The 21,821-nt window shown below is 43.1% G+C and overlaps 4 protein-coding genes across 4 annotated transcripts; 1 reads left to right on the top strand and 3 right to left on the bottom strand.

Annotated features, from left to right (window-relative positions):
• Positions 1 to 3,548: 3,548 nt before the first annotated feature.
• EAE98_005447 (uncharacterized protein) lies at positions 3,549 to 8,024 on the bottom strand. Its single transcript, XM_038953069.1, has 7 exons — positions 6,985 to 8,024; positions 6,185 to 6,938; positions 6,069 to 6,128; positions 5,987 to 5,997; positions 5,342 to 5,833; positions 3,834 to 5,292; positions 3,549 to 3,782 (listed from the first exon to the last, which is right to left on the bottom strand). The coding sequence occupies exons 2-6, from the start codon at positions 6,900 to 6,902 to the stop codon at positions 4,684 to 4,686; spliced, it is 1,890 nt and encodes a 629-aa protein (XP_038810911.1). The 5' UTR covers positions 6,903 to 6,938; positions 6,985 to 8,024; the 3' UTR covers positions 3,549 to 3,782; positions 3,834 to 4,683.
• A 7,711-nt stretch (positions 8,025 to 15,735) lies between these two features.
• On the top strand, positions 15,736 to 17,066 carry EAE98_005446 (uncharacterized protein; the record flags this gene model as incomplete). Its single annotated transcript, XM_038953068.1, has 2 exons — positions 15,736 to 16,280; positions 16,340 to 17,066. The coding sequence occupies 2 exons, from the start codon at positions 15,736 to 15,738 to the stop codon at positions 17,064 to 17,066; spliced, it is 1,272 nt and encodes a 423-aa protein (XP_038810910.1).
• A 524-nt stretch (positions 17,067 to 17,590) lies between these two features.
• On the bottom strand, positions 17,591 to 18,775 carry EAE98_005445 (uncharacterized protein; the record flags this gene model as incomplete). The annotated part of the gene is made up of 2 exons (XM_038953067.1): positions 17,591 to 18,249; positions 18,541 to 18,775. 2 exons carry the CDS (start codon positions 18,773 to 18,775, stop codon positions 17,591 to 17,593), a joined length of 894 nt encoding a protein of 297 aa, XP_038810909.1.
• A 1,343-nt stretch (positions 18,776 to 20,118) lies between these two features.
• On the bottom strand, positions 20,119 to 20,587 carry EAE98_005444 (uncharacterized protein; the record flags this gene model as incomplete). The annotated part of the gene is made up of 3 exons (XM_038953066.1): positions 20,119 to 20,127; positions 20,184 to 20,466; positions 20,526 to 20,587. 3 exons carry the CDS (start codon positions 20,585 to 20,587, stop codon positions 20,119 to 20,121), a joined length of 354 nt encoding a protein of 117 aa, XP_038810908.1.
• Positions 20,588 to 21,821: the final 1,234 nt, after the last annotated feature.

Below are 21,821 nucleotides of genomic sequence, written 5' to 3'. Positions count from 1 at the left end.
AGATATATGATGTCGTTTCCGTTAGATTCCTAGCGCTCTAAGAAGAAGGGGTCGGCATCTTCTCCATAAAATTCTTCAGGCAAGCAAAGCATAACATACACCATGAAAGAGTCTCTTCGAACCACGACGGGCTTGGTTCGATCTGGATCCCTACTTATATTAATCTGATTACTCCAAGAGCTGTCCGTGGATTGATTGGAACGGAAGAATGTAACTGAAGGTTATTTGTCAGAATGACGACGTTAGCATCTTTCTTTCATAATGGAATTCAATATCTCATCCTCTTTAAATCATTTCTATCTGGCAGTCTTAACTTTATTGCGACTTCTACAGTAGACTATATCATCTCGTAACTTCTAAAGCGCCTTGAGATGCTACTCTAGAAGACGACTTCGAGAATTATTCTCAACACCAAGGTCATCAATGGCCGTGGGCGAACATGCAATGTCCATGGTAAACTAAATGCTATTTTATCTCCACCAGCTATCTCGATATTCAATATCTCCCCCGCAAGACTTCAGAATCTTGTATTTCTCAAATCAGAATGTTCAGAAAGTTATGAGAATTTCTAGCTATGTCTTCCGGGCCCTGAAAGCGAGCCTTTTGAATCGCTCCGTCGATGGATCGAAACTGAGTTCTTCTCATGAAAGTCTTCGCCATCAATCAGCGAATATGAGTTGCCCATGCGACTCCGGCGAAAGAGGTAGTCCTAAAGCAGACGGAGTGCTTCCGAAATCGCCCGTCGAAAGCATCTTAGGTTGTAACTGTATCCTGTAATGCATCCATTGATCAGCCGAGCAGAAGTTATGGTGGTAGTCAAAGTACACCGGTCAGATAATGGCTGTGAGTCAATGATTTTTTTGGTATAAGTTTAATATATTCGGTGTGTTCTTCAATCTGTACGGGATATTGGTACGATTGAGTAGGAACACTGAGTACAACGTATTTTGGAGGTGCTTACATGATGCACCTCTGTGTGAAAATAGCATCTCTCATCAGGAGTACATCTTCGTACCTTAAAAGAATGTGCTGTCTGCCATAAGATTGCTCGGAAATCTTCGTGTGGACATACCAGCATCAAAACCTCCACCCGAGAACTTTGAGTTGAGAAAAGACTTGATGTTCAACAAATCCACTGTGTTGATGCCGCATATAACAATACATCTTGCTCGAAGATTATAACGTAGTTCCCAAATCCCAAGCAAACCACCGTCAAGCATTTTTCTCGGTCGTCTCGGTGAAAACAGGAATGTCGATATGTAAAAGTCGAGGAGCAGCAACAAATCCACACGCTTTCTCGACTAACCTCTTAATCTTATACCGATTGCACAGTTAGCCAAGCAAACTCTGCTGTGATGGGATGCATACTCGCTTTGTTCTCAAATGTTGGAGATTATGGTGAATTATGACGATGGTGATAGCAACGAACCTGGATATGAACATTTGACGTGTATTGATGGTGGTGCTTCAGTGGATAGAGTATGAAGCATTGAGAGTAAATCTGTGTCACTTTTCGCAATGAATATGTACTTTTCTATACCGCAGTCTTTGAGTCATTCCCTGAGCTAGTCAATATTGGAAATTGAGGGTTACTTTAATGTCAAACACCATGAGAGATAGATCTGGTGATCATGCCAAAATCGTTCTTTACAAGTTTCGATAGGATGGCAGAGCGAGGTTTTGGTGGATAGCAGATCAATAAGGGGGTGTGGTATATGTACTGAAAGATGTATGTAGATAAATGGGCGAACAGAATGGAGGATTTGTGAGAAAGGCGAGTGCAAAGTCACTGAATGAATGCACCCGAGCTATCTCGCCGCTGTTAGATCCCCGGGATAATCAACTTACTTAGCAGAGCGGATTTAGAAAGTTGTTTGTGAGAGCCAATGCGCGATTAATAAATGAAGACGAAGTCGGTATTGAAGGCACGGAAGCATGTGCTATCGTTGAGATTGAGTTGAGAGTTAGAGATTCTCGATACTATTCAAAGTAGGACGTACGGCATATGGCATCATTCATGATTATATGGGGATAAAAAAACCCTTAGTGGAAAATCGGCTGTTCATGCAGTTCCAGATTCTATTCGTCGTATATATATTATCTTCCTTGTACTCATCGTAATATCTGGGATACTAGCGCGCCCACTCGGAGATAGAATCAGGTCCTCCTTACCTGGATTTCTGTACACGTAAGATACTGACGAACCTTTTCTCCTGGTCTCCTCCCGTCCTAGAAGAAAAAACCTTAGAAAGGAATTAAATACCAATGCGCTTATTTCCCATAAACGGACTGCGCTGCAAAGCCATCTTGTCTGCCGAGATAGCAAAGTCACAAATAACTATCAAAGTCTTGCGAACGTTCCCTGAGTTATATACTTACGGCTCAAAGGATCCAGAAGAAGCATTCTCGACAGCATCTGCGACGACAGTAAAGAATGCTTGAGGAAATACACGAACCATGCGGGACGACTGAGCAACCTATTTTTCCTTCGAAGCCTTCACATCACAAGATTACAGCGCGATTCTACCCATAAATGTTTCTCAGCTCGTAGTTCCCGTGACGGCAATAGCACCGAAAAAATAGTTTTGGTGTCTCGGATTGAAGCCTTATAAGTCATGTGTAGTAGTAAACACAGTAATCATAAGCACTGAAGGCAAAGACGTTCCAAAACAAACGATTGACTTCATTTACTATATGTCAAATGAGCTCTTTGTATTGTTTATTTTGGCTTCATCAAACTATCCAAATCATAATCACATACTTAGATGGAGTAGTAAGAAGGTAACATAAAAATTCAAAGCAATCGATCCCCGAAACGTACAGCTGACTTTTCCGTACTGCAAATATTCGTCGTCTTGATGAGATAACATCTACTAATCTCGAGTCCGTACAAAACAAGTCCCTAGAAGAAGGATTCCATCGAGAAAAATAGGAATAGTTGAAAGCCCAGTCAGCAATATTTCGATCGACTGCCGAGCGAGAGAGCGGCAATCTTGCATCAACACCTCTCGCTTCTTCGACCCAAAGAGTTGGCCGGTTTTTCGCAAATACATGCAATTCTTAATCGGAATGCTAAAGTACTTTCACTTGTGGTTCCATAGAGTGTCTCGCGAACTGGCTGGCCTAGAAAAGACTTCTTAACTATCACTCTATCTCATGGTTCCGAATTCGTAGCTTTTCGGTAGAAAGGACACCTGTGAAGTGAGTGTGTTTCCTAATAGCCTATTCTTCTCCGATCCAAATTCATCCCGTGTGAGTGTCCTCTCGCATGTAATTTACGTGACAATATTTCCGCAGTAAGCTTTAGTTGTAGATACCAAATCTCTGGGAATCTTGGCGATAGTTTGGATCTCGATGTCACAAATATGTCAATCCAGATCCCATTTAGATATATCAAAATATCATGCTATACCATAACGTACATAACTTAGCCGTTATACACTTTGATCAATCACTTTTGCATGTGATGTATCGCACCATTCATGCTACACAATTGTACGCCCTACTCCAGTGTGGTTCTACAATCACCAGCATTCGCCACTCACCATTCGCACACCCATACCTAGTGATCACATGCGTGTACCTACATGCCCTCTTAAATCTCACAAATTGCAAATCCCTTCCCCTCCCAGATATACACAATCACAGCCACATCTTATTCTCCGTCGTAATGTATTTGATAAGAGGGGAAATTCGCCACATGCATTACCTACATTTCGAATTTAAATTGACATCTGACTGCGATTTACGATTCGTTCATGCAATTATGAAGCATCTCGATGCTAATGTGTAAATAAGCGAGCGAAAAAAAATCTTAAGGGGGCGCCGCTTACGTCCTTCCTATTCGATAAAGTTTATGTTTTTGTTCATCTCATCGGTATATTCCGTCTTGATTATAAGCTTTCTGAAAAAAATGGTCTGATCTTTACGTCTTTGTCATCGTGTTTGATTTTGAGTTTGAGTTTGGCGAAATGCCGGAGCGGAGGTAATACAACTTGGCGGGGAAGACTCTTAGGTGCATGGATGATATTGTCTATGGATACCTACCTAGGTAGTGTAGGGTGGCAAATTTCAACATCTTTTTTCTTTTTTGCCGAAGAAACTTTTTTGGGTAATGCCTTTGAGAAATTAGTTTTGGGTATGAATGAATGAATGAATGCAGGTAAACAATTGAAGTAGAGACATAGGGAGTTGAACGAGGAATGTCGCAAATTGAATGGATTTGCAGTGAAATATTTGAGGGGTTTCTAGATAATAACTACATGAGAACCTGGCTAATACAACATGGCTACATGTATGTATACAGACATGCCACAAAATCGCAAAGATACGAAACCAAAATCATCATCGCAAGACTCGCTCGCTCGCTCAACACTCGTGTGACGCCTCGCCAAGCAATCCGACTCTTTCTGAAATATTAACCTCAATGTTGTGCTTTTGTGATAATCGTGACTCGTAAGTCGTCTGCATCGCATGATTCGCATCGATCCAAAAGCTTTCATATCAAAAGAGAATGTTAACGTGCGTTATCCAGCATGCATGCATACAATGAAAGAACTTCAAAGAAGAAGGGCAGGGCGCCCGAGCCAACACGAAAAATGAACACAAAAATTGAAGAGACTTTTCCCACGTCATTTTCCACACCCAATCTGATTGATACCCACATCAACGTCCCTTTTCATCTTAATTATAAGAACGCATCTGTTGATATCCACCCGGAGGCATCATTTGAATGGGCACCGGCATCGGCATTGGCATTCCCTGCATCTGAGGCAAACTGGGCACAACAGGACTTGGAACCCTATGAAAAAGCCCCACCAATCTCTTTCCAATACTCGTTTCCAACTCAGTCCCATCCCTCGCGATCTTCACTTCGCGATTTGAATTCCACGGGTTACGAAGTCCGCGTGTACGATAGAATGGCAATCGAGTCGTCGATATCCATTCAAGCTTGAAGGGTTTACCCCAGGCCTTTGACGGCGCATCGCCTTCCACATCGCTCTTGCCACTTTGAGATCTATCATCTTCCTCTACGTCTTCAGAATCGTCGTGCTCGACTTCCCAGAAAATTGTTCCACGAGCTGAATCATCGATAATGCGTCCTTTGGGTGCAAATTCAGATGCTGGCGTTGAGATTGCTTTGGGAAGATCGGGATCTTCGACCGCCTGAGCCTTGGGCGCAAATTCAATGGCTGCTGCTGGGTCCTCGTTGATGGGTGAGATCATGCGTGCGTACCCAAAATATTCGCCCGATTTATTCGCTGAAAATATGAGATAGACATTATCTGCTGCCTGTCGCTTTATGTTAGGATGTCTCGGCTGAAATTCGGATTAAAATTACCTGGTATGCCTTATTCAAAGCTTCTTCATTATGTGTCTGAGTTGCCCAAATCCCATTTCGCACGCTTAATTCTAGATCCTCAACCGTAAGACTCTTGACCACGAAGAATTTATCCTTTGTGAGAGGTGGAGAATCCCTGTCTGGGTCCTGTGCCTTTTCATCAGCTGCTTTTGAAACCTTCTCATTTTCCGAATCAATCGACGGGATTGGTGATGACTGTGGAACTGTCAAAGCTGCTGGGCCTGTTGGAACAGAGACACCCCCGACGGTCCCAATGGACGCTTTCCGTAAACGACTGACAAGTCGTACAGTTTGAAATCTCGAATCATGGATCTTCAGTTGCGCTGCGACACATGCAGCCTCATCCTTGAAATTTGCAAAAGCGCAGTTACTCTTGGATATCAAAAATAGTGACTCAAGGCCAACAGTCTCTTTGCAAACGTGAAGGACGAGGCTCATGAGATCTGTCTGGGGTGGTAAATTGCCGATCCACTAAAGCATAGAAAGGTTAGTTGTTGCCAATCAAGTAGGTCTTCCTAATTCAACCAAGAAGTTTAAAGCTTATTTTAGAGTCGAGGGAATACATGAGACTGGGTATATAGATTTCGATATGGTATGTGGAATGAAAAAAGTAACTATGCTCACGATCGCGTGTCCTAGCGCAAATTCGTTAGTTTTAGGAAACCTTTTTAAGTAAAATTCGAGCGAGGAATCAGATTAGACATACCACTTTGACGGGGCTTTCGTGGAGGTCCTCTGACGACTGATGATTGTGTTGGACTAGAGACTATGATATGCTTAGCATTGGGTTTCAAAGGCCACTTGAAGAAGCCTAGAGCTTACCAACGCTATTCGACTTCCCGACCTGACCCGTCACATTGACGAATAAATCATTGCGGTGTTGTGACATAGGTCTATTTTCCCCAGAGAAACTACCGCGCTGTGGATATTGCACTCCCATCTGATTTCCTGTATAAATTTGGCCTTGCTGTCCATAACTACCAGGTTGTATATAATATTGCGACCCTGCTTGGTATTGTTGCGGTTGTTGATGCGGTTGTCCCATGTATCCTTGACCAACATAGAACTGATGGTTGGTGGCGGCCATATGCATGTGCTGTTGGTGCATTTGCTGATTGGACGCATAACCTCCATATTGCGTCTGGTATGGGGTACTGTATGACGAAGCGGTGGGTGGAGGACTCAAGATGCCTTGGTTTGCAAAATGCGTCTGATACATAAAAGGCAGTGGAGCGCCGGGGCTTTGAGGAAATCGTTGGCCATAGTTCTGGTAAGACATATCTGGAAGCGTAACACTAAGTGTTGTCATGTTGAAAGATTCCGGTGTTGCATGCGACATAGGATGTTGAGAATACGCCAAGTTCGGGGCATAGTTCGATGGAGTGCTAGTCAACTGCGAGGGTCTGTTCGAAGCTTTCCTTGAGCTATCCTGTTGAGACTCTGTTCCTGGATTCTGCGCAGCATCTTGTCTTAGAACCTGTGAAGTATCTGGGAATCCGCCATCGTTTGATCTGGACCCGACAACTGATGAGTCTCCCATGGATTTATGGTTGGTTGCTCTGATGATAACCCCGATCTATGCAAAGTCAGTATTGGCAAGGAGGCAGAGGGATTCCACGTGCCAATCACTCACTGAAGTATGAGGCAAGTGTGCAATGTAAGTATAGTGAATGAACAAAATGGTGATTTGTTGTGACTCGTTGGTGGAAGAGGAGTTGATGCGGAAAACTCAATTACAATAAAGATAGTATAACACAGTGTCCAGAAGGAAGCTTTGAGTCCGAGGCCAAATCGAACCCGGGTGGTAAAAGTCGATATAAAGTTTGTAGCGAGTGTGGCAGTACTTCGAGATTACACGATGGGAAGCTGATCAGATTGTGTGGAGGAGGCAAAAACAAGGGTCCAATCGTGGCTCGTTCGGTAGAGGTTGATAGAAGTTAAAGCAGCTGTCCAAAACCAGGATGAGGAAGGGCATAGAACAATGACGGGATGTTTGGATGCAGTCGATCAACAAGGACAGGCAATGTAGTACAGAGAAGCTGTGAAATTATCCCGATGCCAAGGTTCCAGCCAGTTGAAATATATGTGGATTGCTTTCCTGTCAGAATGTCTTTGTCGAGCTGTAGAATATCGAAGAATTGTTGAATGGGTTGCGAACAAAATATAGAATGAGGCAGCGCTAAAGATTTGTAAAGATAAGGTCTAATCTCAAGTTGACGGTCTATCGGCCAGAAATCGAAGGCCACGCGGGGTATGAAGGGGGTCGGAACGGTTTTTGTGGCGGTGGTCTCGTCTTGATGTAGGCACTTGAGCGTCAGAAGAAAGGGTAGAGATCGTCAGGAACATGTAGGGAGGCAAATATCACCCGTTTACTAAGTAGATATTGACCCTCACTACTATCGGGTAGGAAATCTAGAAAGTACGAAGACCGAAAAGACTAAGGACATTCGGTAAAGTCTGCTCACGAGAAAGAAAAAAACATTATTTATAAGCCTCAACGTCGTTTACAAACCCATCTAAAGTTATAACGACAAGATAATGTTGGCTTTAGCTTTCTAGATTGTAATCATGCATGGCAGAGCAATGTTTTTGGCATGGGATCAGTGTCCAGGTAGCCAAATCTAGGGCAGAGAAGGAAGGAGAATCGAACATCTTATTGTGGTGGAGTTGGCCTGATACCCATGATGGGAAATTGATTGTTGAGCTTGAAGGCCGCTTTAAAAAATGGTAAAAATTTCATGGGATTTGTAGAATTCCATGGCTGGAGCGAGTACTATTGACTAAACTGTAAAAGGGAAGGAACGCAGCTTATTTTGCCTAGGAGTTCCTCGCCTACCACTACTTCGTTCTACTGTACGGGAGAACCCTTGAGGATGGAGACTTGCGTGTACCTTGGTAAGGTTAACACGGCTAGTAGAAGCAGTGGCGAATAAACTGATTGGATATTGATGCAAACGGGAGTTTTTGCGAAGGTTTCAGTAGTTCGATAGATAGACAGTTCTTCAAACTTAGGTACTGAGGTATACAAGTATTACCCGGCATCGTGGTATGCTGTCTAGACGCTACAGGCATCATTATTGATATTTTGGGGGGGCTTTTTTCTTTCTTTTGAAAAGATCTTCAACAGTCGTATCAATATAATTTTACATGTCTTGATCCATCCTCGAAAAATGTCTTGAGTAATGATGTGCGGACCCCGTATCTGCTTTCTGGGCTGGTACGAAATACCTGTATGGAGATCCAACAAAAGTAGGCAAAGTTTGTTGTGGCTTGATGCATGGAACGTGGATAAAGCCACCGATAAAATCATTGAAATCATTGCTCGTACGAGGAAAAAGAATCGTTGGCTTACGAAACGTACTAAAGCAGAGTGAGTAAGCTACATCAGGTTATGCTACTACTCTGCGAATGAACCGAAGTTATCAGTTGAGGTCATAGCCCTGCTTGATCTCAAAAACCACAGTTACGATTGGTCGATAGTACCAGATTCATAGAGAACGTACTTTCTTTTGCTCTATCTATTGCGATCACAACAAAAGCCCCGAACGGATGGAGGGGACGACGGACGACTAAATACTACCTAGGCATCATCACTATGAAATAGCGTGTGAATCGCGTGCAATTTTTCATATGATTTTGGATTTGAGTTTTTGTCTTTTTGACCAATCAAAGTTACAGGTTCATCTCTTTTCGACGTGAAAATTCAACAAATTCGGAAGTAATGTCCGCTTCTTCGCTTTATTAAGCGTATCAAAACTCAAGCCCCTTCATCTACCCACAGCCGCGTGTATTAAAATTTCTGTCAACATACAAATTATTAACAGACTACACAAGTACCGGTTCCCAAGCATCTAGTTTTTTTTTAATGGCTTACCTAATAGTTGTTACTATTTCAAATATCAGGTTGTTAAACGGTAAATGCAAGTGTGCGGAATATGATGAAGATGGACGGAACTCGAAATAGATTTATTCAAGGATATCGATGAATGCTAACGGCTGATATCATCCCTTCAATGAGAAGAAGTAATTATCGACTGATTTTTACCTTTTTTAACTTTATTAGATAACAATCCTTGGGGGTGTCTGTCTGCAAATCATCAAAAGCATACAATTCGGTGTTGCTTGTGTGGGAGGAGGGGTTGAGACTGGAGATGATGTCTCGTCTTGAGTATCAAAAAGTTGCCCTTTTTGTTATCGATCCAAGGAAATGGACCCTTAATCGTCATTGTGGGGAAGAAAAAGAAGGATTGAAGTCCAAAACCATGATTGGAAAAGTAACCTTTCGGTAAGGGGCCCGGTCTCCGAAGCGAATGGCGCAAGTCCGATACAATCATTGGATGCTTTCGGGTGTATGGATAATGGGTGGGATGGAATTTCTGCCCGGACATCATTTTTCCATGGAACCTAGCTACATAAGTTGTGCGAAGCGTGTAATACCTAGGTTGTAGCTAATTGAAGACTGAAGAGATTCATCAACGATGCCAGGTTTAATCCTATACGTAATTGGCATGTTCATGTTTCTGAAAATAGCCCACCACATCACCAGCATGCTAAGTGTGTCTTCTTGTAACGTTTCCATCAGTAATACCGAGGCTTGAGCTAGGTAGAAAGTTCATCACCTTGGAATATACCTAGGTGTTGCCAATATCATGGTCACTTACGCCACACTGGGGCTGAGACACAACTCTGTGTATAGTAATGATCAACAGCACCAGCCTTATCAAGTAAACGATCACCATAGAACCTCAAGAAGACTCTCATCGTGACTTCCGCTTACCTCCGGCGCACTTGGGAAAATGCACAACCATCCTACGTTGTAACATTTATAGAGGAGCCGTTGCCCGAACAGAGAAAAGCAAAATATTGCCGACGAAACAGTCCTTGCCACCCAATGCTGCTTTAACAGAGCGGATATCAACATTCTATTAAGCATTGTAGGTGCCGTGCTTTCCCTCAAAGGAGGGAGCTCAAGTTTGACGGATGGCTAAACCCTGACCAGGTCAGGGTAGCTTGTTAGTTCTGAGGTTTCTCACTCGGTGTCGCTTCTGAAGGCTAGAAGAGCTTCAGTTGCACACGCTAATGATCGATGTTGGTGTTGACCATTGACCATTGACCACTGACGTTCAATTAGAGCTTGCTGTTTGAAGAATTCATCGTTCAGTGACGGTAGAGTAGAGGAAGCAGATACCAAGTATCAAGCAACTCTATTGCATCACTAGAAAGTAACCGAGTACTCCATTTTAAGGGTTTGTTTGAGTTTTGATCGATATAAGGTTCCAGGGGACAGCTCACCTTAGCGTCCCTAACAAGTATGTCTCGGAAATGTGTATATTTCATGTGCTAACCTTCTAGATACCCGCAATTATACCCAGTCGATACTTAAGCAAGGAAAATCACAGCAAAAGAATGCCCATTTCATATCTAAGCAGCTAAGTTCCCCCATCTCCCAGGATGCTAGGTATCTTTGAAGATCTCAATTAGCACCTTCATGAGTGCTAAATTTACGGTGTGAGTGATTGCGCAATTTATAGAAAGAGCATAACCATTTAGCTCTCTGATCGTCACACTACATAAGAATCATGTTCTAGATCGTGTGTTCAAAGTCCCTGGACAACTCGATGTTTGCCGCCTATAACGCTACCTCCTCTACTGTTTCCTTTGATAGCTCATGATAAATATCGCATATTCTTTCTTACAATTTACCCTTTACCAACACGCATGACTGTATTATACTGGGCTAGTGCAACTGCCTTTGCATATATCATTGGGTCTTCCACTGATACCCAACTGAATATCTCTGTTCTTATAAGACACCCATGCACGATCTAGCTTCGACCCCCAAGTTGGCATAGCTCGTTGGAGGATACGCCAGCAGTGAGTCCTAACAGATGGAGGAGGTGAACATGGTGTTCAACCTAGAAAGGATTCGGTGGCTTCCAAAGATGTACAACTCCGAGTCTAGTCTACTTGTCATTTGTCGCAAATTGGGCTGGTCACATCTGCTGTGAGTGCATGGCCGAGTATGCTTTCTCCGTTGAAGGCATTGGACAGGATCTTTCCCGTCGCACCCATGGTTCTTGTCCCAGGGCCTCGGCCCCCCCATGATTGTTTTTTGTTTGGAGGAGACCCACCTTCGCCGACGGCGTTAATTACTCTCATTCTAGTCATATGTTCTTGAGAGTCACTTCCCGTGAAGTCGGTGAATCATCTTTGCGTGGATGCCCAGAAGCCACATCGCAGTAGAACTTACATTATGCGCTGCAAATGAATTTTGCACTGTCTGTAACTACAAGGTTTGCTTCGCTGCACCGGCAAAAGGTTTGACTTCTGGCTGTTAAAGCCCCATAATCTCGCAACCAGTTGTGAAACGCAGCACCAATTCAGCACAATTCAACAGCTCTGGAGACAAGCATGAAGCCTCAATATGCCGGCAACCCTTAGGATAACATTAGGGTTTGCGGGTTTCCAGAACTTGAAAGCTCGACAATTTAATGTATTCCGGTAAGATATGGATCCCGCAATCAGACGTCGTAGTAGCAGAGATATCTATGTCGTGCTCTTGGAGCTCCTTTTCCGTGGCCACAAATAGTTTCCCAGCTCGATGATCTGGGTTTTGCAGAAATTTGCCACACAACAGCTCACCCCACCACCAAAATTCAGATTTTGAAATCCTCGATCTCGACCACCACAAATAAGATTGAAAGGCATCACGATTCAAACAATAAATGATGGCTTATCTGATTCTTGTTAAAATCTCGTGTTTTGGGCATATCAATATCCATTTATGGTTATATGACAAGTCTATTGGATAAAAATGGGAGCATAATTGCATTCGGACACTCTTCAATGTCTTACGCATCTATACCCGACTCTCCACGCCCAACGAACAAGCTACAAAGATCGACATCAGCATCGCATCGCATCACCAACCATAAAGAAATCCAAATGCTGTTTTCATCTACAAGTTAAGAATGTTCGGGAGAATAGTGAATTCCATTGGCAACTCTATGTTAGCGGGACTGAGAAAAACCATAGTCCAAGTCCGGCATCCCCACTTGTCCCCCGCCAACACCTGCAATTTCCAAGTGGCAGTAGACGCCGTCTATAACCGCCCCTATCTTAAATATCCAGACTTCTTTCCATGGAATACATGAACATCGTAAGTCTACAATACCAATCATTCATCTTGATTGTCTTAAAATATATGTATCTCGGTATACCCTCTGCTATCGAGTGATCGTACTTCGACTGGAAAACCTCGTTGCGCATCATAATTTCATACAAGCATTTATTGACTTCTATTGAAAGCTAAAGCTCTATCATAGCAACTATGTCCACTCGGTTTCATATATCAAGAATGACCTTCCCTTCTTTTCCCAAAAGGCCCCGAAGACATTTATATCATTGGGAATCAGAAGTGACGATCTGTTTCTTCCAGTCCTCACTCCTTGAAAGACATGCAATAGCATCAGAACAAGTGCCGCGTAGATCCTGAACCAGCGCAATAAACCTTATCTTATCACCCAACACCAGGGGAAGACATGAAGCGCTACCACTGACGACCATTCCTTACTATCTTACCTGACCTTGTAGACTATGATTCTCAAAGGCTCAAGCAAATTCTGATCCGTCCGAACATGAATTACCAATTCCATTATTATAATCGTCTTGCAAGTCACTCATACGCGGCAAACTGAACTTTAATTCCATAATCTCAGCGAATACAAATCATTCAGTTCTTAACGGCTGGCATTCTCAGCAATATTATCAAGGGTTATTGAAGGAAACCAGCGAGTTTGTTGTAGGCAGAGTATGTTTCTCAGTCTCCAAATATATTTGCAAATCATTGCAAGATCTTGGATGTCCACTCAGGATTGACCGAGCGCTAGGCAATCAGATCTTTCGCATGATCTCCATAAATGTACGGGGAAACAGGCCGGATCTTTGGCTAACAACAGGCTTTTGAGCGAGGTCACTTCGGCTTGAGTGAGATATGCAGCGTAGCAACCTCACCTAGGAAAACATGCTCTTGGACCTCAGGAGAGCGCGGATCCTGAAGCCGTATTCTTGTGCCCAATATAACATTGCCATCAAATCTGATGTCTACATGAACATTCTGAACACCTCAAGTTTCAGTCGAGGTACCTAGTTTATATCGCGGGAAAGATGGATACACGAGACGGAACTGTTTCCTCTAGTCTTGCTAACACCTGGTACGAGGGTCTTGACACTAACTTTGGTCAATAGAGCAGCAAGATAGATTTCTCTAACAACATGATACACGACGCAGTAAGCAATGCTATCCTATGAAATGTCAGCAACAGTTTGGCCCATGAAAGGAGCCTCGCTCTATTTACTGTCAAAGGGTAGTTGTGATGCTTAGTGCATGTATGGTCGAAACGCATAGTCTCCGCACAAATTATTCAACTTCCGGGGTTGTGTGATGCTGAAGCAGCGCATAAAAGAGCCGCATAAGCGCGCATATCATTTCGATTGGCTACAAGGTGTAATACGTGTTAAATTGGTGACAAGAGAAAAAGTGCAGCAATTTTTGTTAGCTTATACACTCTTCTTCGGAATGACATCATTAAGCATTTAGCAGTTGAAAATTTCCCAATAGAACCACTACCTTACTTACTCTAATAACTCTTTGTTGTTCTTTTGGAAATACATCATCACAAAATCCATGTTCGAGCTACTATTTGGAGATAACTCTAAGTACACCTTGCAGCGAAAGCTAAAGATAAAACCCACTTCTAGCTACCTGACACAAGCCCTTCTTAAACAAAAATATTGAAATTGAGAAACCTCAATAGATCCTTATCACACATTTCTCAATGAGACCTTTCCGCGGTCAACGCTTGATGAGGTCTGATACCACTTGGAATCATTGATATGAACTATCGAGTAGGAAAGACATCTCTAACTGAAGAAGTAAATACAAATAACTAGTGGTTAGCTTTAGATGAAGCCTAGAGAGAGGAAATCGCGTTTGATGTTTATAGGGGATTTGGGTGACAAATATCCTTGTACTCACCTGATTCTATCATTGGGTATGTACAATAAGGAATGACTAGCAACGGGTCCTTCACGCACCAAATATCTCACCTCTCCATAAAATATTGTAAAAAAATCATTTGGTAATAGAAATAAGGGTCACTGATATCTGCAAAGATGTGTACGCAAAAAGTTAAATGTAAAGCTCAAATTTCAACCACCCCCTAAACAATCTTTGCATAGTTAGCACATTTACCCCCAGACTTGACGGAGTATCAATAGTCTAATTTTCTGAGTAAAGTATTCGAAGAGACCTAGGAATACACGCGTCGATGAGCAAAACAGTGTGGGCATGATGTTAAGATTCCATCTCGATTAAGTAGAAGACCAAATTGGTGATACTCTTTAATTTCACTTTCCGAAGATATGTGAGGGCAGTATAACCTGGTGAACATAGGTATTCGTTAATGGCTTTCACGACAGCACCAAGAAGCTCCAACACCTCTGTCAGAGAATGTAGCATATTAGGCGTACAAGGTATGGCAGAGTTGGAAAATTGAAAGGTTCAATACTCGTTTACAAATCCAGACGAATTGCTCGAAAATTTCTGCTATAAATTCGACATGCTCGATTTCGCCGACATGAAGCATAAACATACGCTCGTGCTGTACAATTTAACACAGATTTACGAATGCGAAACCAAGAAGAGCTTGGAATATTGTCTTCATTAGAAGCAATAACGTGAAAGTCCATTTGAAAGCAGTCTCACACAATAAGATTTCCCAAAGGATCACCAGAAACAAAGCTCACCGGAAGCCATTGATGAAGCCCACTTGGGTTCTCTGCAATTTTTGAATTGGCTTTGAGCTTTGAACTTGGAACTCATGGCGGATTCTTCGCATGAAGTACTATTCCCTCAATATTTAAATAGTATCCTGATTAACTAAGGAGATTTGGAATCTTTCTATCATAATTTTGTAAATTAATCAATGATTTTAGGTATTTCAAACAACTTCTTAGAATTTCACTCATATCCTCGCCACTAGGCCACGGAATGAAAATGAACATGGCAGCAAATAGTAGGCATAGATATCAAAATTGTAACAACTTACTCTTCTCTTTATACCCATCTTGATCTTGTACAATCTCATGATTTTTCATTCTTTGTCTCTTTCAAAAATTCAAGAATTCATTGACATTTGTTCGTGCTGATACCGATATGTGTCGTAAAAATATCGCCGTACTAGCCCCTCGGTTAGCGCATCCCACAAGAGAAGAGAACATTTTGATGCCGACAACTTCAAGAATCGTAATTTTTACCCCATCGAAGACCCCAACCTCCCCGCCTCAACCACATTTCGATCATCTCTGCAAGTATGGCGCCCGCGACGCAGCAAGTCTTCATCGATGGCACTTTCGAGGATTTGGCCCAAGAGCTGGCCGAATACCTCGAAATCGGCCCAGAAGTTCAACCCCTCCTCGCAGCAAAACAGAAGGATGAAGCTTTAAAGAAACTTGTCACTGCTTCGGAAAAGTTGAACTCATCTCCAGAGAAAGAATTTACTGCCGCATACAACCTATTGGTCTATCTCTGCAACCAGTCTCCAAATGTCAACATGTATCTGCCTAGAATTTGCGACAACCTCGCAAAACCAATTACTTCATCACCTTTGAATGGACCAGGCCTCGCGCTGAATGTTCTGACAACCATCTTCAACCTTTTACAACCAGATAATGAGACCAGATTTAATGTCTTCCAAGCTGTTCTTAAGCTCATCAAGAACAGTGGAAACTACGAAATGTTGCGACCACAGTTGAAGAAATTGGACACCTGGATTGTTGAATGGCAGATTGAGGAGGAGGAGCAAAGAAAACTTTTCGAAATGATCGCAGAAGTGGCAGATGATTCCGGCGAGGAGGAGTACGTTTGAAGTCAATCTCAGTGACTCGAGTATATTTTACTAATCTTGCTACGTTTAGGGAATCATACCAATATATTCTCAAAGCTCTCCGAACTTTCGACGGCAAAGATGAGAAAGCCATTGCTTCCGAATCGGCCCAGAAACTCGCCATTAAAGCATTAAGAACCGCGATTCTCTCCAACACCCATTTCGATTTCCATGATCTTACTTCCCTTCCCGCCGTTCAAGCCTTGAGCGATTCCCACGCAATCTACTCTGAACTCCTTGAAATCTTCGCCGAGAAGGAGCTTGAGGACTACAATGATTTCCAAGACGAGCACGATGGTTTCGTCGAGAAAGAGAACTTGGACAACAGCAAGTTGCACCGTAAGATGCGACTCCTGACCTTGGCTAGTTTGGCTGCCTCGACCCATACCCGCGAACTCGAATACAAGCGCATTTCCAAAGCATTGCAAGTCGCACCTGAAGATGTTGAGATGTGGGTTATCGACGTTATCAGAGCTGGTTTGGTTGAGGGCAAATTATCACAACAGAAGCAAGTTTTCCTTATTCACAGAACCACATACCGTGTATTTGGAGAGAAGCAATGGCGTGAGGTTGCCACGAGGTTGGATCAATGGAAGGAGAGTTTGAGAGGCGTAAAGGAGGTTATCAGCAGGGAGAGACAAGCTGCTGAAACTCAAAAGGAGAAAGAAATCCAAGAGGCCGATAAGAAGGTTTCTGGTACACAGGGGATGAGAGCTGGACGAAGAAGTGATAACATGGTAGAGATGGGTACTGATTAGGACATCAACCCCTGAAAGTTGTTGTTAATTCATGGATTGGTCTCAAAAAAAGGTTCCTCGTTTCATCGGCGTTCTTAGATGTTTGTACAGTGGCAATGCAATGGTTCGCATTAGCATCTGGTAATGGTGTAGGAGAACATCCATTATTTTCATGTTCACGATGAAGCCACGATATAAAGCCATGAAAAGGGAGTGAAGTGAAAAGAAGATTAAGAATAGAAATCTACATATCGAATGAGATGTGCATTTGAACATGCCTGATGTTTATGATTTCTACAACTATCGGATTAAAACGAGAATGAAGGATGTCAATCCCTGATTCGTATTATGTGTTTGTTATTTGTTGTTGTATGTTTCTTTTCATACTCTGTCTGTATGAGGTATTTTTTTACTTTCCTGATCTATATTCCGGATTATACCCTCCTTGCCTGCTCCCATATATCTATCAAACTCCCTCCCATGCAATCTACCTATATCCATTTCCATACCCCCCACTTCCAAAACTTGTGTATCCTCGACCCTTCTCAAAATGTCTTTCCCAACTTCTCCTCCAACTTCTTTCTAGTCTCCTCATAAACCCCCTCTGGGGTCTTTGTAGCGTCGAGTTTAATAACTCTGCCCTGCTTATCAAAATAATCCACAACCGGCATACTCGTCTCGATGAAAACCTTGAATCGCTTCTGAATGCTCTCAGCATTGTCATCTGTTCTGCCGCTAGTCTTTCCCCTCTCCATCAATCTTCTTTGCATTTCCGCCTCGGGGCAATCGTAGAACAACACATATCTTCCTTTACAAACTGTATCTTCAAATTTATGCGCCTGATCTAATTTGCGTGGGAATCCATCGATCAAAAACTTCCCAGTTCCAGTGGGAGATTTGGAAATGACTTCCGTCATGGCGTTTTCGAGCAGTTGAACTGTTACTTCCATGGGTACTATAAGACCGTTCTTGATGTAATCTTTAATCATCTCTCCGAATTCAGAGCCGGGACGCTCTTGCTCAGCCCGTAATAGATCCCCGGCGGAGAGATGGGTAAAGTTGTAGTCTCGGACGAGGTTGGCGCATTGAGTACCTTTTCCGGCTCCTGGGCCACCGAGAACGAAGAGGATGGTTACTTTTTCGGGAGAGAAGGTTGGGGTTGGTTTTGGGGGAGAAGGGAGTTGGGGAGTTGGAGGGGCCATGTCTGGTGGTATGGGATGTTAGAGATGAGTTTGTGCTGAATATGGTACGGGAGGTAGGGAGAGAGGGAAATGGGAAATTTGGCAGATGGGGGGATAGATGGATGGACAATGAGCGAATGCATGAGATGAGGTGGTTTTGGTGTATGACCATGAGTCCATCACCGAAACTTAAAGCGGCCCTCGAATCCATTCAACCAAGAGCATCAATCCCATCCAATGTGTTGTCCCCATCCAATCTTCCAATCGCATTCACCCCAATCATCCATAACCAATAGCAAGGAAAATACACATACCAGTGCCAGCTCTACTCCTAACCATCAACGCATAAGCACCACTTCCCACCAATGTAATAGCGACAAAAGGCCAGATCTTCAATGGACTTTTACTAGGTCCTCCGGTTGAGTAACCTCTTGTAGATTTGGCATTCGCATGGAACTGAGGACGGAAGCTGCGTGTTCGTGGGAGAGATTGAAAGGGCGAAGATTGCTGAAGAAATCGACGCGAGAATCGGGGGAGTGGTTGTGCCATTTTGGTGGTGTGGAGTGTGGTATGGTGGAAAAGAAGATGGAGATATTTTGCTTTGATTTATGATTTACATGTGCATGAGGAAGCTTAGCTTTGGAGATGGGAATTTTGGGCGAGGCTCGCTAGGGGTTTTTTTGCTGGGGTCTGGCTGGCAGTGACGACCGTGCAGGGAAATTTGGTAACTTCATTTCCTCCCCCCTTTCTTTCTATCTTTCCATATATACCTACGAGTACATACCTGCGATATGATATACATAGATAAGTGTTTTCTAGGTCGATTGAATGCAACAATATACTACGAACTGGCACATTCATGACTGATGGCATCATCGTAAAGGTAGATAGCAATAGGTTCATGTTTTATTTCCACGACAAGGAAGCTACAGACTATGTATGCTACGTGGATAGCAGATTGGACAGCGGAAATGATGAGTGATCAGAAGACCTCACAGTACTTACGATGTTGTTTGATGGGATATGAATTCTCTAAACCTCGAGAGACGAGAGAATGGTTGCAGCGGATGAGAGCTGTGGTGGTCTTGAAGGCAAAGCGATTGACTTGAGCGGACTGGAGACTACCTAGGTATCTAGGTAAGGCAAATTAAATATGTACAGATATGCTTATGAATTATCTTAGGTAGCTATCAATGTTCATGGAGAATAGTACTTCGGCATCTATTGTCTTCGATTTAGTGTGAATCCTTTGGCATATCTAGATTAATTGCTGGCATTTGTTTGGAACGATGGTATGTTGCGGATGCGTTTGGTCGAGGTTATGATGTGAGTAGGTACATAGTGCCCGTTTGAAAGTTGTGGGTTGCTTCAGCCTATCATATTTTGACTTCAGAGAGCTCCAAGTAGAGTACCGCTGTGTGTATCTGAAACGGATATGCATGGAAATTGTGGGCGATCGTCGGGACTTGGAAGATCCTCAGACGCCAAGCTGGGAAAAAAATCACCTCAATTATGGGACTGCAAAAAGTGAAATCGGAGCCACATCAAATGAAGTTCGCAATAAATGGAAAGATTATTTTATTAATTTGTAGTATTCACAACTCAGAAAATCGACGCAGTCTTGTTGATTTAATATGTTTGCAATGAAGTATCATATGTACAAGAGAGAAGTCGATGTCAAAGCATCATCCACATCCTCTGCAAAAATCCAGCAGCTCCGTAATTGAACCAAATCAGCCATCCAACTTGCGTCACAAGTGTAGATCACACATCAGGGTATCTCGTCGCTGGGTCACGAAAGAAAAGGGTATGTCGTTAGGTCAAATTATCGAAAGAAGTTGAAGACGCCATCGTTGATGATCCGGACGCCTTTCGATGCTCGATGAAGAAATTTAGATGAGCTAATTTATGAATTAGTTTCGAGATAGAGATGAGGGATTGTAAATGGAAAACGTACAAGAGCAACGGCACCAGCAACAACCATTCCGAAAGCGGAAACTTGGATGTGGCCAGCAGCACCAGTAGCGTAAGCAATTGGGGAGCTGGTTCCAGATGGGGAGGTAACGACACCAGAGGAGGCAGTTGGGGCAGCAACACCGCTAGGGGCAGCAACACCAGATGGGTTGGAGCCGGAGGTGAGGCCGGAAGATTCACCGGAGGAAGATCCAGAGGAAGCACCAGCGGTGGCAGAAGAGCCGGAGAGACCAGTGGAGCTTGGGCAAGCGTAGACGGTGACAGTCCTATGGATATCGTTAGCATTGGGGGTTCGATCTAAATTTTCGAAGTTGAAAGAACTTACTCAGTGGCAACTGCGACAGAGGCCATGGCGGCAACGGTAAGGGCGAGGATGTTGAACTGCATTTTGATAGATTGAAGTTTTTTGGTTTGGGTTTTGGTTTGGAGAAAGTGTTTGGATTTTGAAGAGGTTGATTGTTTTTTTTTAAATGAGTGTGTGATTACTATAGTGTAAATGAGTGTAACTGATCGATGGATACAGAAAAAAAGAAAAAGGTGAACTGCAGACGAACGGCAGCGTCATATATACACGCGTCTAATTGTCAGGTATAAAGGCCATCAAAGGTGATATCCCGGGTTATTCCCCCCTTTGATAACGAATCCCCGGTCGACCCACCAAGTGAATCTCCCCGACCCACCAAGCGGAGATTGACAACTTCTACCGTCTCCAATTCTCATTTCTTCCACAATTTGAATGAGGAAATGGGAAGACTGCGAGACTGCACGGGAATGAGGCGATTCGTTGATGTGATTGGGGCTGCAATCTATCGTGGTTCCATGGCAAATCTCCCTCTTGTTCCTGTTCCTGTCGTACAACCCCATGGGCCCTTGCTGTCGAGTCTGGATTCACTTTCAACTAACCAATAGGTTACTACTTTTTTTGTACTTGGCGATAGGCAGATTGAACCTTTTAGGGTCGATATCGTCTGTGATATGATTGTATGTAACACTGGTATGGCGGCATGGATACATCGCTTGTGGCAGAAAATTGTATGGTTTACACGTTTTGGCACGATGTCCGCATAGAAATTATAACTTCATCTAATCGTCGAAGAATCGAAGCTCCACTCAGTCCTGTCAAGGTTGGAGCATGCAGGGAATCCATACCTTTGTTTGTTTTCCAGATTCTCATTAGCATCATGAAATTGATGAAGCCAAATAGAATCTATCATTGGTGAATTCTAGACAGCGATTTGAGAAATTGGAAAAACGTCATTTGTAGCTTGAATTGGCCAAAAGATGAACAACTGATAACAATGTCCACGGGTATCTATACATAGATGCTGCCGTGCTATTAAAAACATACCTAATCAATACAACAGTAGCCGTTAATAGATTCACTAGTCACAATCTCTCGTTCATCATACGAATCCGTCGCACAGCATGAAGAAAACTCATAAAGGCCACGAACGAGCGTGACGAAGAGCGAATTCTAAAATGTTCAAATATTGATATTCCAGAAATCTAGACAAATCACAATTGACGGGCGGACGGGTTCTTGCAGGGCTATCGGTGGTATTCCATGCGGGCCCCTGCAGCAGCTTAAGATTAAACCCCATGTTGTTTCTCAAATGGTTCC

The sequence above is a fragment of the Botrytis deweyae genome (assembly GCF_014898535.1).
Source record: "Botrytis deweyae strain B1 chromosome Unknown BDEW_010, whole genome shotgun sequence".
Taxonomy (NCBI): Eukaryota; Fungi; Ascomycota; class Leotiomycetes; order Helotiales; family Sclerotiniaceae; genus Botrytis; species Botrytis deweyae.
The sequence above is the reverse complement of the archived record's forward strand: the minus strand, read 5'-3'. Positions and strand labels throughout refer to the sequence as shown.

What these genes read in the sequence shown, in the direction of transcription:
- EAE98_005447 (XM_038953069.1), bottom strand. Translation starts at nt 6,902, where the DNA reads ATGGGAGACTCATCAGTTGTCGGGTCCAGATCAAACGATGGCGGATTC. An exon ending in CGGGAAGTCGAATAGCGTTG is followed by an intron (nt 6,129 to 6,184) that starts GTAAGCTCTAGG and finishes AGCATATCATAG; the next exon opens with TCTCTAGTCCAACACAATCA. An exon ending in CTTTGAATAAGGCATACCAG is followed by an intron (nt 5,293 to 5,341) that starts GTAATTTTAATC and finishes ATAAAGCGACAG; the next exon opens with GCAGCAGATAATGTCTATCT.